The sequence below is a fragment of the Oryctolagus cuniculus genome, chromosome 18, assembly GCF_051225735.1.
Source record: "Oryctolagus cuniculus isolate XC-2025 breed Fujian yellow rabbit chromosome 18, ASM5122573v1, whole genome shotgun sequence".
NCBI classification, from domain to species: Eukaryota; Metazoa; Chordata; class Mammalia; order Lagomorpha; family Leporidae; genus Oryctolagus; species Oryctolagus cuniculus.
Genome location: NC_142884.1, coordinates 12,888,067 through 12,901,809, shown reverse-complemented (window position 1 = coordinate 12,901,809; position 13,743 = coordinate 12,888,067). Strand labels below are relative to the sequence as shown.

The 13,743-nt window shown below is 65.0% G+C and overlaps 2 protein-coding genes across 5 annotated transcripts; one reads left to right on the top strand and one right to left on the bottom strand.

The window, feature by feature from the left end:
• Positions 1–386: 386 nt before the first annotated feature.
• On the bottom strand, positions 387–3,686 carry ZNF296 (zinc finger protein 296). The gene is made up of 3 exons (XM_002723636.6): positions 3,389–3,686; positions 3,046–3,195; positions 387–1,471 (listed from the first exon to the last, which is right to left on the bottom strand). The coding sequence occupies exons 1-3, from the start codon at positions 3,684–3,686 to the stop codon at positions 507–509; spliced, it is 1,413 nt and encodes a 470-aa protein (XP_002723682.4). The 3' UTR covers positions 387–506.
• GEMIN7 (gem nuclear organelle associated protein 7) lies at positions 3,626–13,451 on the top strand. 4 transcript variants are annotated; one of them, XM_051828476.3, is made up of 3 exons: positions 3,626–3,766; positions 10,608–10,657; positions 12,249–13,451. In XM_051828476.3, the coding sequence occupies exon 3, from the start codon at positions 12,257–12,259 to the stop codon at positions 12,608–12,610; it is 354 nt and encodes a 117-aa protein (XP_051684436.2). In that variant the 5' UTR covers positions 3,626–3,766; positions 10,608–10,657; positions 12,249–12,256; the 3' UTR covers positions 12,611–13,451. The 4 variants fall into 4 exon arrangements, with proteins under 4 accessions (XP_051684436.2, XP_051684431.2, XP_051684430.2 ...); XM_051828471.3 differs by having other exon boundaries at positions 3,630–3,766; positions 10,505–10,657; XM_051828470.3 differs by lacking the exon at positions 3,626–3,766 and adding an exon at positions 6,052–6,212 and having other exon boundaries at positions 10,505–10,657.
• The last annotated feature ends 292 nt before the right edge of the window (positions 13,452–13,743 follow it).

The window sequence follows — 13,743 nt, the reverse complement described above, 5'->3', positions numbered from 1 at the left end:
GGTGCTGCCTCTAGGGGGAGTCCTGCCCACAGCTCCTCCTGGCGAGGCCAGCTTAGAAGGCAGGGGGCGTGAGGCAGTGGGAAGAGGGCCCAGACCTGTCCGTGGGTGCAGACAGGGTGCCGGCCCAGGGCCCAGCCTGGGGAGGATGGGCTGGGACTCTTGGCTCAGGGGCCTCTGGCAACAGGTCCAGGCCTTTCCCCACCCTCGTCTCGGCCCCTGCCCTGGCCTCGCCCACACTGGGAACCGGGAGCGCGGCTTTCTGTGCCAGTCCTGCCCTGCCCCGGGCTCCCTTCACCCCCTCACTCCAAACCGGTCCGCCCAGCCGTCCACCACGGAGGGGGAGCTCCCACCCACCTCAGACACCCCAAGAAAGCCAGAGCCAGAGCTGAGGGTGGACAGGATGGTTTACTCACAGGAGGGGAGAACAAGGCCAACATGGGTGTGGGCAGAGGGGACAGGGACGGACGGGGACGGATGGGGAGGGACGGGCGGCACGGACAGCACGCTCAGGCCTTCCTGCCCGCCTCGGGGTGCTTCTGCCGCAGGTGTTTGTCCAGCGTGGCGCGCAGGCCGAAGGGCACGCAGCAGTAGGGGCACTCGAAGCGGGTGCTGCCGGGCCCCAGCCCGTGCATGCGGCGGTGCCGGTTGAGCTTGCTGCTCTGGGCGCAGGCGTAGGGACACTGGTCGCAGGCGTAGGGCCGCTCGCCGGTGTGGGAGCGCCGGTGCACCGTCAGGTTGCTGCTGTTGGTGAAGTGCTTCCCGCAGAACTCGCAGCTGCCCCCGGGCCCGCGGCTCTTGCCCGCCGGTTTGGGCATCTTCCTGGGTGACGTCTTCTGGCTCTCGGCACGGTCAGTTCTCTCCTCCTCCGGGACGGCTCCCCAGCTCTCCCCACCGGGACCGGCCTGAGCCCCATTGCCAGGAGCCCCAGGTTCCTGGACACCTGCGGTGGCGGCAGTGCCAGCCCCCAAGCCCCCGCTGCACGGCAGCGTGCTAGACGGGGCCGCGGCGTGGGCGGCTGGCTCCGGCGGGGCAGTGGAGGCCTGCTCCTGGCCGGTCGGGGCCACGCGGGGGCTCTGGGGCAGCGGCTGCCGGTGGGTCTTCTTGTGCCGGTTGAGCTTGCTGCTCTGGGCGCAGGCGTAGGGACACTGGTCGCAGGCGTAGGGCCGCTCGCCGGTGTGGGAGCGCATGTGCACCTTGAGGTTGCTGAAGGAGCTGAGGGTCTTCTTGCACACTGAGCAGGTGGGGCTCCCCCGGGGGCCCTTGGTCTCGGCCGGCCGCCCCGGCGGCCCCACCACTGCTGATACGGCCGCGGCCACCTCGGCCAGGCCCAGCAGCGGGGCCTCGGGGGCTTCAGATTCCGTCTGGTAGATGGACAGTCCGTGGTCCCACTGGGCGTGGCGCAGCAGCTTCCAGGCCCCCGTGAACTGTCTGCCACAGCGCAGGCAGCTCAGGGCCTTCAGCTCTGTAGGCTCTGCAGAGAAAGACGAGGGGCAGGGGTGAGTGCCGGGCGGCCCACGTGCAACAGACATGGCGCCCTCCCTGCCTCCAGGAAGGGGGTGGGGGTGGGGGCGGGGAGGCAGCAGCTTTGTGCATTTGGTGACCTTTTCTCAAAGAAGTGCTATCAAATCTGAGAGTGGGCGGGGGGAGTGCCACTGGCCCTGGTGGCTGGGAGACCAGAGGCCTTGCTGAGCAGGTGACCAAATACAGCAGAGGTATTCCACCCGCCAGACGCCTGGCTCCCTGCAGCTTGCCTTCAGGACAGGACAGGAGACCCTCCCCCGTTTCCCAGATGGGTACAGAGGCAGTTCTCCAGGGCCACACCTGGAGGTCTGAAGAAGCTCCGGAATATTAATTGGATAACCTCGTGTGCCCCACCCGACAGAAGAGGGCCAGGGTCTGGCTGGGGGTGGGAGGCGTGGCAGCCACCCGGCACATGGATCCCCCAGCTGAGAAGGCCCCCAACCTGACATCTTCCCTTGGCCCTCCGAGTGCCCGTGGACACCTCCCAGCCCCTCCCAGGCAGCCTTGGAGGGGCTGGCTCTTGCGATGGATCGGTCAAATTCAGACCCCGCTCCTTAGCTGTGTGGCTCTGCCCCCCCCCCGTTTCCTCTGTTGCTAGAGTATGGTGGTCCTGGCGGTCTCCCTTCCAGGTGGCCGTGACCTCAACGAGGGGGGCAGTGGAGTTTGGGCCCATACAATATCCGTAATCCGTAGGAGCCTGCAGCTCCCTTGGGAGTATTGTTTCAATGAGCCCATCACAGCCCCTCCCTCACCTGCCACAACCACAGCCCCTCCCGGCTCCCTCCCTAGCCCAGCCCTCACTTTAATTCCATTCAGAAATCCACAAGTAGGTGCTGGAAGTCTGGGATAAGCCTCCAGGCCAACGCTGATCAGGAGGCTCCCTAGGGGGAGGGGGTGGACAAGCACCCTGGGCTCGGGGTTTAAGTCCCTCCCAAGAGAAGAATTCCAGGTGTCCAGCACCCAGGACCTGGCTCAAACCGGGGGCTTTCCAGCACGTAGGGCTGGGAGATTCCACAAGGCCAAAGCCAGAAGCCTCTTCCCTGGCCCCCACCAACTAACTACCACCATCTCAATCATGACCCATGGAGACACGGGAGGAGCCGGCGGTCCCCCTGCTGGCTGGCCTCTGCCCCCTCCCCCAGGCCACTGCTCTCCCCAGAGGTCTCCCCTACAGCCACTCTGGTCCAGCCACCTGGCCAGTTATTTCTGGCCAAGGGGAAGGAGAAGTGAAACCAGATTGGGGGTGTGTGTGTGTGGCAAATCCCCAGGCCAGTTTTCTGGGGCTGGCCACACCCTGTGGGCGGCCCTCCTTCCCTGCCCAGCCTTTGCCACCCCCCTCGCCCCCCCACCCCAACTCGCAGCCCTGGGACTTCGGGCAGGCCCTGGCCACGCCTAGGCTGCACCCGGTGGGGAGCCAGAAAGGGGAAGTAAAGTAGAGTGCCCTGCCTGTCCAGCTCAGCCCCCTCTTCACAGGAAGCCGAGCCCTTGAACTTGAGAAGGTATCCGCACCCGGCATGCACTCACCTGAGCCCTGGTTGGGACCGGGGCCACTGAAGAGCTGACAGCCCAGCTTCTTGTGGTCCATAAAGGTAGTGATGGCCTCCAGCGGGAAGATCTGCAGGCAGCGGCCGCAGGTCAACAGATCCGGCTGTTTCTCGGGCCAGGGCTGGCGGTCTGCAGGGAGGAAGCGGGCGGTGAGCGCTGGGTGGGGCCAGGATGGGGGCTGGGGAAACCCGAAGGTCAGGAGAGGGGCTGGGGGCCGGGCGCGGGAGACTGCCGCGGCGGAGGTGGGGGGGGGTCCCATGCGAGCGTCAGAGAGTGAGAGAGAGGAGGCTGGGCCCTGGGCAGGGGGAGGGAGGGCGCTCACCGGGAGGGTTCGAGGTCAGCTGCGTCCACAGGGCCCAAGGGTTCCGCGGGCCGAGGGCGTGGAGGGCGGCCCCGGCGGGCACGGAGCCGGGCGAGTGGCGAGGCTCGCCTCCTAGCTGCGTGGCGGCGGACACCTCCCTCGGGAAGAAGGGCGCCGGCTCCACGGCCTGGAGGGGCCGCGCGTCCGGCTCCGGCTTCACATCGATGACGAGCCCCGGCATCTCCATCTCGTCGTCTGCGCTGGAGGCGGGCTCCGGGTCTACTCGGCGGGGCGTGCTGCCGGCCTTGCGGCGGGACATGAGGCGCGCGGGCCGGGCGAGCCGACGGGCTGGCGAGCGGAGGACGCGCGGGCGCTGCGCGCTCAGACCGTGGCGCTCAGGTGAGTGGCTGCGGCGACCCGCCGCGGACTCTTACACGTGCTGGCCAGGCCCTGGCTCCGCCCCCGGGGCGGGGCCTGCCGGGAGGGGACGGGGCGGCCCCGCAGGGGCCCCGCCGCCAGCCCAGCTCCAGCTCGAGGCCCCGCCCACTGCTCGGGGCTTAGGGACCGGACTTGATCGTCTCAAGTTCACGGCGCGAAGCCTGCCGGCGGCCACCCGTGGTCCCATTCTGCGGCTGGTAAAACTGAGGCCGGGCGCCGGCGGGCGCGCGTTTTTCACCATTCCTACTCGGCGCCCGATAGCTGTACCGCGCCAAGTACAGTAGTGCTTTGCAGTACGCCTCGAATTCGGCGACCCGGGCGCCCGCCCTGCACCCCAGGAGGCTGCGTAGACAGCAGAGGGTGGACAGGTGGCGCGGGGCGAGCGAGGGGGTCGGGGTGAGGGCGCTTCCGTTTCCTCCCCGACTCCCCCCACCCCCCCGGCCGGCCATGTGGAATTGAGACCCCAGCCCGCCGGTGGGCCTGGGTGGTCAGCAGTGGCCAAGGGAGGGGACCCAGGGAGCGCGGTTGAGATCAGTGGGACGATGCAGGCAGCTCCAAAAGGATCATGTATTTTTATTTTATTTTCATTTTCTTCGAGAGAGGCAGAGCTCTCCCAACTGCTGACTTGCTCCACAACTGCTCACGGCGGCTCCCGGTCCCCCGGGGCTCAAGAACCAGGGGCGGGAACTCCATCGGGGCTCCCACGTGGGTGGCAGGGTCGCCCCTAGAGCCATGGCTTCCTGCCTCCCACGGTGCATCTTAGCAGGAAGCTGGGATTGGAAGCAGAACCTGGGATGCGGGCAGGGCATCCCCCAGACAGGGCCTTTGGGCTACCTCGAGGTCTCCTGGTTTTCTGAGACAGGAGCCCTGGGAGGGTTCGGGGCGCAGGATTGTGGCCACACACACACACCCGTGGGAAAAGTGGAATGAAAAGGAGAGGTGTGGGTGCGGAAGAAATGTTTACCCTCTGTGCTTACAAACATCCGCTGTGCTCCCGCACCTGGAGTCAGGGCGCAGCGTGGTCCCCGCAGCTCTCCGGCCCCGCCACACCCTGCCCCACCCTCGGTCCAGGAGTTTTCTTCCTGGCATGGAGCACGTGGTATGCGACAAGGTCTGCCGACTGCCCTGGGGTCGGGGCTGGGGGCTGTCCTCCCCCAGCGAATTCCCCAGTGCCGGTCTCCAGTGCCTCGCCATTGTTATGCAGCGTGCAGCCCCATTGTCCTCCCAGGGCCCAAGGCCTCCCTGACCGGACTATCTATGAAGTGGCCCCACCCTGCCAAGGGCCTTGCATATCCACTCCATGACCTCCGGCTGTCCCCGGTGTCCCCCAGGGCCTCGGTTTCCCCACGGCTGCAGCCGGAGGACCCAGCCACCTGCTTCTCCAGGGCCCCCCCCCCCCCCCCCGCAACCAGCCCGATCTTACCATTATTTTTTTAATCTCCCTTTGCCCAGTTCAATCTCCACCCACCCCCACTCCCCCAGCAGGGAGGCTCAGAGGCAGGGACTGGCTCAGGTTGTCCGACTCCGTCTTGGTCCCAAGATAAGGCATCTGTGAGCGCTTATGGAGCTCCTCCTGGGTGCCCCCAAGTCTTCCCAGCAAATATTCCCAGAGCACCTGGGAGCCGCTGGGAGCCCAGCTTTGTGCTAGCGCACCTGGGAGTCAGTGGAGGACGGCCCAGGTGCTTGGGGCCCTGCACCTGCGTGGCGGACGGTGGGGGGGGGGGGCTCCTGGCTTCAGACTGGCCCAGCTGTGGCCATCGCGGCCATCTGGGGAGTGAACCAGGGGATGGAGGACCCCCCTCCCCGCCTTTCAAATACATCTTTTAAAGAGAAAAAAAAAGGAAATGCGTTCGCTCTGTGTGCGGGGCGCGGAGGTTCACATTCCCTGCCCTGGTCCTCAGTGCGCCCTCTGTTAGGGGTTGGAGGACACAGCGCCCACCCCATTCACCCCTGCGGCCGCGCGCAGAGCCTTTCCCCTGCGTGTGGCCGCTGAGGGCTCCGTCCCAGGCTTTCTGGCTGGGAAGCCCAGGTGTTCCCTGGGCAGCTAAGGGGTAGGCGTTTGCATGTGCAAACCTAGCTCAGTTGTTGCACCCAGCCGGGAGGCGGTCAGTCTTTCCCTGAGCCCCACTTTCTTCCTCCGGGAAGTGGACGCCTCGGACGCCCCCGGCTCGCAGGCGGGCGGGGTGAGACCCGAGCGCCCTGGCCGGCCCCAGGAAGCCCGCCCGCGACCACGTGGGGCGGCGGCGCGGCCGGAACCCAGGCTCGGCGGCTCGCCGCGCGCCCGGGCGCTTGCCGCGGGGGCGCCGGAAGTGGGGGCGCCTGCGCCTGCGGACCTCGGCAGGCAGAGACAGGACCACGCCGGCCGCGGGGACGGCCCGCGCGCGCGGCGGGAAGGAGTAGGGAGCGGGTGAGCGCGGCGGGGAGCCCTCCGGTGCTGGGGGGAGGCGCGAGCCGGGCGCTGGGCGGGAAGTGGACGCCTGAGGGCCGGGAGGACCCCCCCACCCCCGAGTATCAGAGGAGCAGGGCGGAGCCGACGGACACTGCCCAGCCCCCGGGCGCCCAGGGCACGGAGAGGTTGTGCTGGGGGTCCTGGCCCTCTGCGGGTGGCCCCAGTGGACTGAACGCGTGGATCACCTGGGCTGCGTGTGTGGACTTGGTTAATGGTGCCTGGGGGCATGGCTGTTAACCTCGACACTCAGCCCATCCCCCACCCTGAGGACGGTTGGGGGCTCGAGGAGCGCGTGCGGATCCATTCTCATTTTCTGTTCAAAGGCGGGGGAGAGATTGGTGAACCTCGAGCCCCAGCCATTGCCCCAAGCCATGGAGTCCAGCCGCTGTGGTTCGCCAGCAGGGTGTGGACTGCCCCCACCCCTGCAGACCTTGGGGTAGACAGCCCCTGGCTGGGAGGCTGAAGGGATAACGCTGAACCTGCCCGCCCTTGCCCTGGGGACACACCCTGCGTGACCTTTCGCAGGCAGTCCTGATCCCATCCCTGATCCCATCCCGCCTGGGCTCCAGCAGCTCCGGGTGGGTGGTGGGGTGCCCATGGGAGGGCCACTCTTGGGCTTAAGTTCTAATGGAAGCTCCAGGTGTGGACCTAGGCGGGAGCAGGAAGGCCCCAGGGGCTGGTGACCCCTGAGTGAGAGGGAGTGACTGTGGCCAGATAAACATGTAAATATCCCTTCATCCCTGGAATGCGAGTCTCCCCCACCAGGCCAGGAAACCTCCAGTCCCCCTGGACTGCCCCTCCCCTCGCCCTGCCCCAGCCTAAGTGTTACTGAGGGCTCTGAGGTCACTGCCCCCCCCCCACCCGGGGCCACTGCAGGGATCTCACCTGACCCCCACCCCCGGGATCCAGTCCCCCTGCTGCTCTGAGTGGCCCCTGCGCCCCCGCCCCCACCCCCACCCGGCCTCCCTGCCGCAGTCTGTGTTAGTGAGGGCTCTGAGGTCACTGCCCCCCCCACCCCGGGCCACTGCGGGGATCTCACGCGACTCCCACCCTCGGAATCCGGTCCCTCTGCTGTTCCAAGTGGCCCCTGCCCCCCTGCCCCCACCTGCCGCAGTCTGCCATGGTCTGTGCTTTTGCCAGTCCCTGGCCCTGGAATTCTTTGCCCCATTCCTTATTTTGCCGGTGTCTCTGCCCAGATGTCACCTTGTCATAAGGATCTTTGCTGAGTTCCCTCTGCCCCCAGGCTGGGCCAGGGGTCCCCTCTGGGCTGTTGCTTCTCTCCGTTGACATCTGGGGACAATAGTCCAGGTGGGGGTGGTGGTGGCTGGACTAAGGAAGGCTGGTGACAAGTGGAGGTGGTGACAAATTGTGGATTCTGGGTGCATTTTTTTTGACAGAGTTAGTGAGAGAGACAGAGAGAAAGGTCTTCCTTTGCCGTTGGTTCACCCCCCAAATGGCCGCTACGGCCGGCGCGCTGTGCTGATCCGATGGCAGGAGCCAGGTGCTTCTCCTGCTCTCCCATGGGGTGCAGGGCCCAAGCACTTGGGCCATCCTCCACTGCACTCCCAGGCCACAGCAGAGAGCTGGCCTGGAAGAGGGGCAACCGGGACAGAATCCGGCGCCCCGACCGGGACTAGAACCCGGTGTGCCGGCGCCGCAGTCAGAGGATTAGCCTGGTGAGCCGCGGCGCCGGCCTCTGGGTGCATTTTGAAATTAAGGTTGCATAGAGTCCAGGGACATGCTGTCCTCCCCACCCCCCAGATCCTCCCTCCTGGCAGGGCCGGAGCAGGGAGGCTTCTCAGAGTCGCAGCAGCCACCCGATTCTATTAAAAGCCTTTTTTTATTTATTTATTTTTTTTTTAACAATTATTTGAGAGGCAGAGTTGTAGACAGAGAGGAGAGACAGAGAGAGGTCTTCCATCCACTGGTTCACTCTCCAAATGGCTGCGATGGCCGGAGTTGGGCTGCTCGGGAGCCAGGAGCTTGTTGCGGGTCTCCCGCGCCATCCTCCACTGCACTCCCGGGCCGCAGCAGGGAGCTGGATCGGAAGAGGAGCAGCCGAGGTTTGAGCTGGCACCGTGTAGATGCTGGCTCTGCAGGCGGAGATTTAACCACCCAAGCCACAGTGCTGGTCCTGATCACATTCCTATGCGTAGACTTTTATTTACTTGGAAGACAGAGGCAGAGACAGAGATTGCCCGTCCACTGATTCACTCCCAATGTGCCCATGGAAGCCAAGGCCGGGCCAGGGCCTCCATCTTGAGCCGGCCCCTGCTGCCTCCCGGGGTATATATGGGAACCGGGGCAGGACTCAGACCCAGGCCTTCCTATGTGTGGTGCATAAAGGAATGATTAACGCATTCGGGGTGGCTTCACCCACGACGCCACACAGCCTGCCCCCGCGGCACCCTAACCTCTGTCAAGCGCGTGCCCCTAAACTGAAGACACACGGACACGCACGGAATCCAGAGGGTGGATAGTTAGAGTCAGCGGCCCCTGCCTTTGCAGTCTCAGCAACTGCTCTTGCTGTTGCCATGGCTACCGGCCGGTTGCCCCCCCCCTTGAGGTTGCCCCCTTAGCCACCCACATCTGTGTCTCCCCAGCTCCCCGGCACAGCTCGTCGTCCGGTGTCTTGATTTTTTCTGATCCGAGAGGTGAGGAATCCGCCCCCACTCTAGCTTCTGTTTGCCTTTTTTTTGTTTTTATTTTTTAAGATTTACTTATTTATTTGAAAGGCAGCATTGCAGAGAGGAGAGACCTTCTACCTGCTGGTCCACTCCCCAAATGGCCACAACTGCCAGGGCTGTGCAGGGCTGAAGCCAGGAGCCTGGGCCTGGTCGCCTGTGTGGCATCTGTGTCCCTTACGTGTGGGTGACGGGGGCCCAAGCACTTGGGCTGCTTCTGCTCTTCCCCCGCCATCAGCAGAGGGAGCTGGATCGGAGGTGGAGCAGCGGCGATGGGACCTGTGCCCATACGCTGCGGGCGGCAGCCGTGTCACAGCGCTGTCCCCTCGGTTGACCATCCCAGCTCTGCCCCGTGTCCCCTTGCTGTCTTCTCCCCCTCCCACTTTGCGCCCTGTCACCCCTGACCTGCGGTGCTCCACAGGGGTGTCTGGTGGCTTCTGAAGACTTTTTGCCCCTAAGGATCCATTTATTTGAAACCTTCCATCTGCTGCCTCACTCCCTAAATGGCCGCAACAGTCAGGGCTGGGCCAGACCAAAGCCAAGGGCCTGGAGTTCCATCTGGGTCTCCCACGTGGGTGCAGGGGCCCGAGCACGTGGGCCATCTTGGCTACCATTCCGGGTGCGTCAGCAGGGAGCTGGATGGGAAGTGGAACAGCTGGGACTAGAACCAGTGCTCTGATAGGGAAATGCTGTTGTCACAAGTGGTGGTTCCACCCGCTGTGCCACGGCGCTGGCCCCACTTGCAGTGTCTTATTTATGAGAGACAGAGTTACAGACAGGGAGACAGAGAGGTTTTCCATCCGCTGGTTCACTCCCTAAATGGCTGTAACGGCCAGAGCTGTGCTGATCTGAAGCCAGGAGCCAGGAGCTTCTTCCGGGTCTCCCTTGTGGGTGCAGGGGCCCAAGGACTTGGGCCATCTTCTGCTGCTTTCCCAGGCCACAGCAGAGAGCTGGATGGGAGAGCAGCAGCTGGGATCTGATGCAGCACCGTGCGGGATGCGGGCACCGCAGGCGGAGGTGTAGCCCCCTGTGCCGCAGCGCCGGCCCCACACGCAGGGGCTTGAGTCCTGCGCTTGGTGGCGGGGAGGGTGCCCCGGGACGGAGGTTGCACAGCCAGGCCAGCCTCAGATCTCCGCCCCTCCGCTCCAGCAGATGCAGCATCTAGTGCGCTCTGTCTTCGCCACGTGGAATCCTGGGAGCTGGAGAGACGGCAGTGGCAGAGGTGGACGTGGTGGGGCACGGGCAGGGGGCTGCAGGTGCAGGGGCCCGGGAAGGGACCACGTGGGCCAGTGTGACTGCTGAGGGGAGAGCGAGCGGGGGCACCTGCGGGTGCCGTCAGCGCCTCGGCCCGTGCTGAGCAGGACACGGGGCAGGTGTGCTCGGAGCCGAGGTGGGAGGGAGTCAGTGGACCGACTGGGCACGGGCGGACGTGTCGCGCCCTTCCTCTCGGCTCTGGCTGCTCTGCGCTAGGTGTTCCTGTCTCGTCCACGCGTGTACCGTGCTGGAGAGCCTGCCCAGGGCAGGCCCCGGCCTCAGCTCTGGTCTCGGGTTTGGGCCTGTCCGTAGGTTTCTGCACGGAGAGACCGCCCTCCTCCAGAGCGAGCAGACAGCTCGGGCGCAGCCGCCTTAACACGCCCGGTCACTCTCACCCGGTCACTCTCACCCGCAGATTCCGCCGGCCCGCACCCTGCACTCTGCCCGTGGCATTTGCGTTCTAAGGTAAGGAGCCCCCTCTCCTTCCCCGCCTCATTCACTCACTCACTCACTCACTCATTCATTCATTCATGTGCAATCTACAGGCTCTTTGTTTTTTTTTTTTAAGATTTATTTTTTTGAGAGGCAGAGTTACTGAGGTAGAGGGCCAGACATCTTTCATATGCTGATTCACTTCCTAAATGGCTGCACCGGCCAGGGCTGGGCCAGACCAAAACCCAGAGCCCAGAGCTTCTTCCAGGTCTCCCGCGGGGGTGCAGGGCCAAGCACTGAGGCCACCCTCTGCTGCTTTCCCAGGCGCATGAGCAGGGAGCTGGATCGGGAGTGGAGCGGCCGGGGCTTTTAGAACTGTTATCCATATGGGATGCCAGCGTCACAGGCTGCAGCTTAGCCTGCTGAGCCACAGTGCTGGCCCAGGAGTTTCTGTTTTAAAGATTGATTTTATTTATTTGAAAGGCACGGGGCCGGCGCCGTGACACAGTAGGTTAAACGTCCGCCTGCAGCGCTGGCATCCCAGATGAGGCCTGTTTGTGTCCCGGCTGCTCCACTCCCCATCCAGCTCTCTGCTGTGGCTGGGAAAGCAGCAGAAGATGGCCCAAGTGCTTGGGCCCCTGCACCCGCGTGGGAGACCTGGAAGAAGCTCCTGGCTTTGAATCGGCCCTGCCTTTCTTATGTGACAGGCAGAGTTACAGACAGAGGGAGAGACAGAGAACATCCTGTCTCCACTAGGTCACTCCCTAGATGGCTACATCAGCCGGGTCTAGGCCAGGCCAGAGTCAGGAACCAGGAACTCCATCCTGGTCTCCCGCGTGGGTGGAGAGGCCCAGGCACCTGGCCACCTTCCCCTGCCAGGTGCCTTAGCAGGGAGCGAGATCAGAAGCGGGACAGGTGGGACTCAAGCCCTTGCTGTGACGTGGATGCTGGCGCCACAGGCCACGGCCTAGCCAGCCCACGGTGCCACCTGGAGTCTGTTATCCCTGGGGTACAGTATCACCTGTCGTTATTTTCATGCACACATCATTCCAGAGTTGGGGGGGGGCTTCAGGCTTCAAGCAGCGAGTTACGCTGCCGCCTGCAACGCCTGCACCCCGCACAGCACTGGTTCCTGTCCTGGCTTTGGCTTGGCCTGGTCGCGGCCATTGTTGCCATTTGGGGAGTGAGCCGGTGGATGAGAGCACGCTCTCGCTCGCTCGCTCTCTAATTCTGCCTTCAAATAAATAAAATAAATCTTAAAAAAGATGCTGCCTGAGACTCCTGCATCCCGTACGGAAGGGCCTGGGTTCCAGTTCCAACCCTGCTCCATGTCCAGCTTCCTGCTGCCGCGTACCCGGGGAGGCAGCAGGGCGACGGCTGGAGCCTGGCTCCCTGCTGCCCACGTGGGGGCCCTGGGTGGCCTCCAGCTCCCAGCCTCACCTGGCCCAGCCCAGCTGTTAGAGGCGTCTGCAGCGTGCCGCTCCCTTCCTGGGGCGCCGCTGTCTAGTGCGGCCACGGGGGAACGGGTGGGCTGGGGGATGTGGCAGCGGGTAGGGTGGGGGTGAAGCCCCCAGCCCCCGCTGCGCGCGCTCCGCGTGTAACGGCCTCACTTTCCACTCCACAGCCGGGGACATGCAGACTCCGCTGGCCACGCCCGTGCCCGTGCTGCGGCTGCCGCGGGGCCCGGACGGCTTCAGCCGCGGCTTCGCCCCCGGAGGCCGCCGGGCGCCCCAGGAGCCTGCGGAGCTGCAGGAGCAGCGGGCCCGCGCCGCCCTGCGGGAGCGCTACCTGCGCAGCCTGCTGGCCATGGTGGGCCACCAGGTGAGCTTCACGCTGCACGAGGGCGTGCGCGTGGCCGCCTGCTTCGGAGCCGCCGACCTGGACGTGGCCAACCTGTACGTGTCGCAGCTGCAGACGCCCATAGGCGTGCAGGCCGAGGCGCTGCTGCGGTGCAGTGACGTCATCTCCTACACCTTCCGGCCCTGACGGCGGGCCCCGCGCCGCTCCGAGCAGTTCTGGACCCTTGACCGCCGGGGCTGCTCAGAGAGAGATGCTGCAGCCCAGGACTGCGGACCCCGGCCCCAGGGGGCTTCCTGAGGAGGGGTGGGCGGGGGCGTGGGGGCAGGGGCGGGCGCGCTGCCCGGGGAACTGCGACTGGCAGGGGCCTGGGACCGCCCCCGCCCAAGAAACCCTTCTCCCAGGAAAACTGGTCTCCTGTGTTGTGTTAAAGCGCCCCCGGGGAGCGGCGGGGTGATGCAAGCCCCCAGGGTTGCGCAGGGACACCTCCACCTCCCGCAGCCCGCAGCCGTCCTCGCCACTCGCCTCGCCGAGCGCCCCGTCGCTGGTCACCTTGCAGCAGCCCGTCCTTTGCTCACCTACTTTTTAGAGATCTGTCTACTTGGCAGAGTGGCAGACCCTCCATCCGCTGGGTCACTCCCCGATGACCGCAGCGACCTGGGCGGGGCCAGGCCGAGGCCGGAGGCCGAGGTTATCCGGGTCTCCACGTGAATGGTGGTGGTGGGGGGGGTGTTCAAGCACTTGAGCCGTCGTCCACAGCAGAGCGCCCTTTAAAAAAGTTTCTAGGGGCCGGCGCTGTGGCGGAGAGAATTAGGCTGTGGACGCGGGTTCGAGTCCAGGCTGCTCCACCTCCCATCCAGCTCTCTGCCGTGGCCTGGGAAAACCGTGGAAGATGGCCCAGGTCCTTGGGCCCCTGCACCTGCATGGGAGACCCGGAAGAAGCTCCTGGCTGCGGTCTAGGGAGTTAACCAGCGGATGGAGGATCTAACTCTGGCTTTCAGATAAAATAAAAAAAGTAGTTTCTGACCCTTCTTGTTTGTGTCAAGAGCAGACTGTAATCGCAGCCCTCCACTGAGTGCATCTGTACTGGGGGTGACATTTGTCTTTTATCTCAGTCGGGAACGTGCAGCGGCCGCTGATGAGCGGAGCGAGCCCACAGCCTCTGCCATCCGCTCATCCACTCCCAGCGCCACCCCGGCAAGCCCCCCGCCTTGTTCTCGGGTTGCCTTGGCAATGACGCGGCTCCCCCTGCCCCAGTTCCATTTTAGGGCCGTGTACTCTCCGGTCCAGGGTTGCCGGGTGACGAAAGTGCCGTGGCGAAT

Coding starts and splice junctions, on each gene's coding strand:
- ZNF296 (XM_002723636.6), bottom strand. CDS start 3,686: ATGTCCCGCCGCAAGGCCGGCAGCACGCCCCGCCGAGTAGACCCGGAG. Junction 3,196..3,388: donor GCTGACCTCGAACCCTCCCG/GTGAGCGCCCTC, acceptor TCCTCCCTGCAG/ACCGCCAGCCCTGGCCCGAG. Junction 1,472..3,045: donor CGGTCCCAACCAGGGCTCAG/GTGAGTGCATGC, acceptor CTTTCTCTGCAG/AGCCTACAGAGCTGAAGGCC.
- GEMIN7 (XM_051828476.3), top strand. CDS start 12,257: ATGCAGACTCCGCTGGCCACGCCCGTGCCCGTGCTGCGGCTGCCGCGG.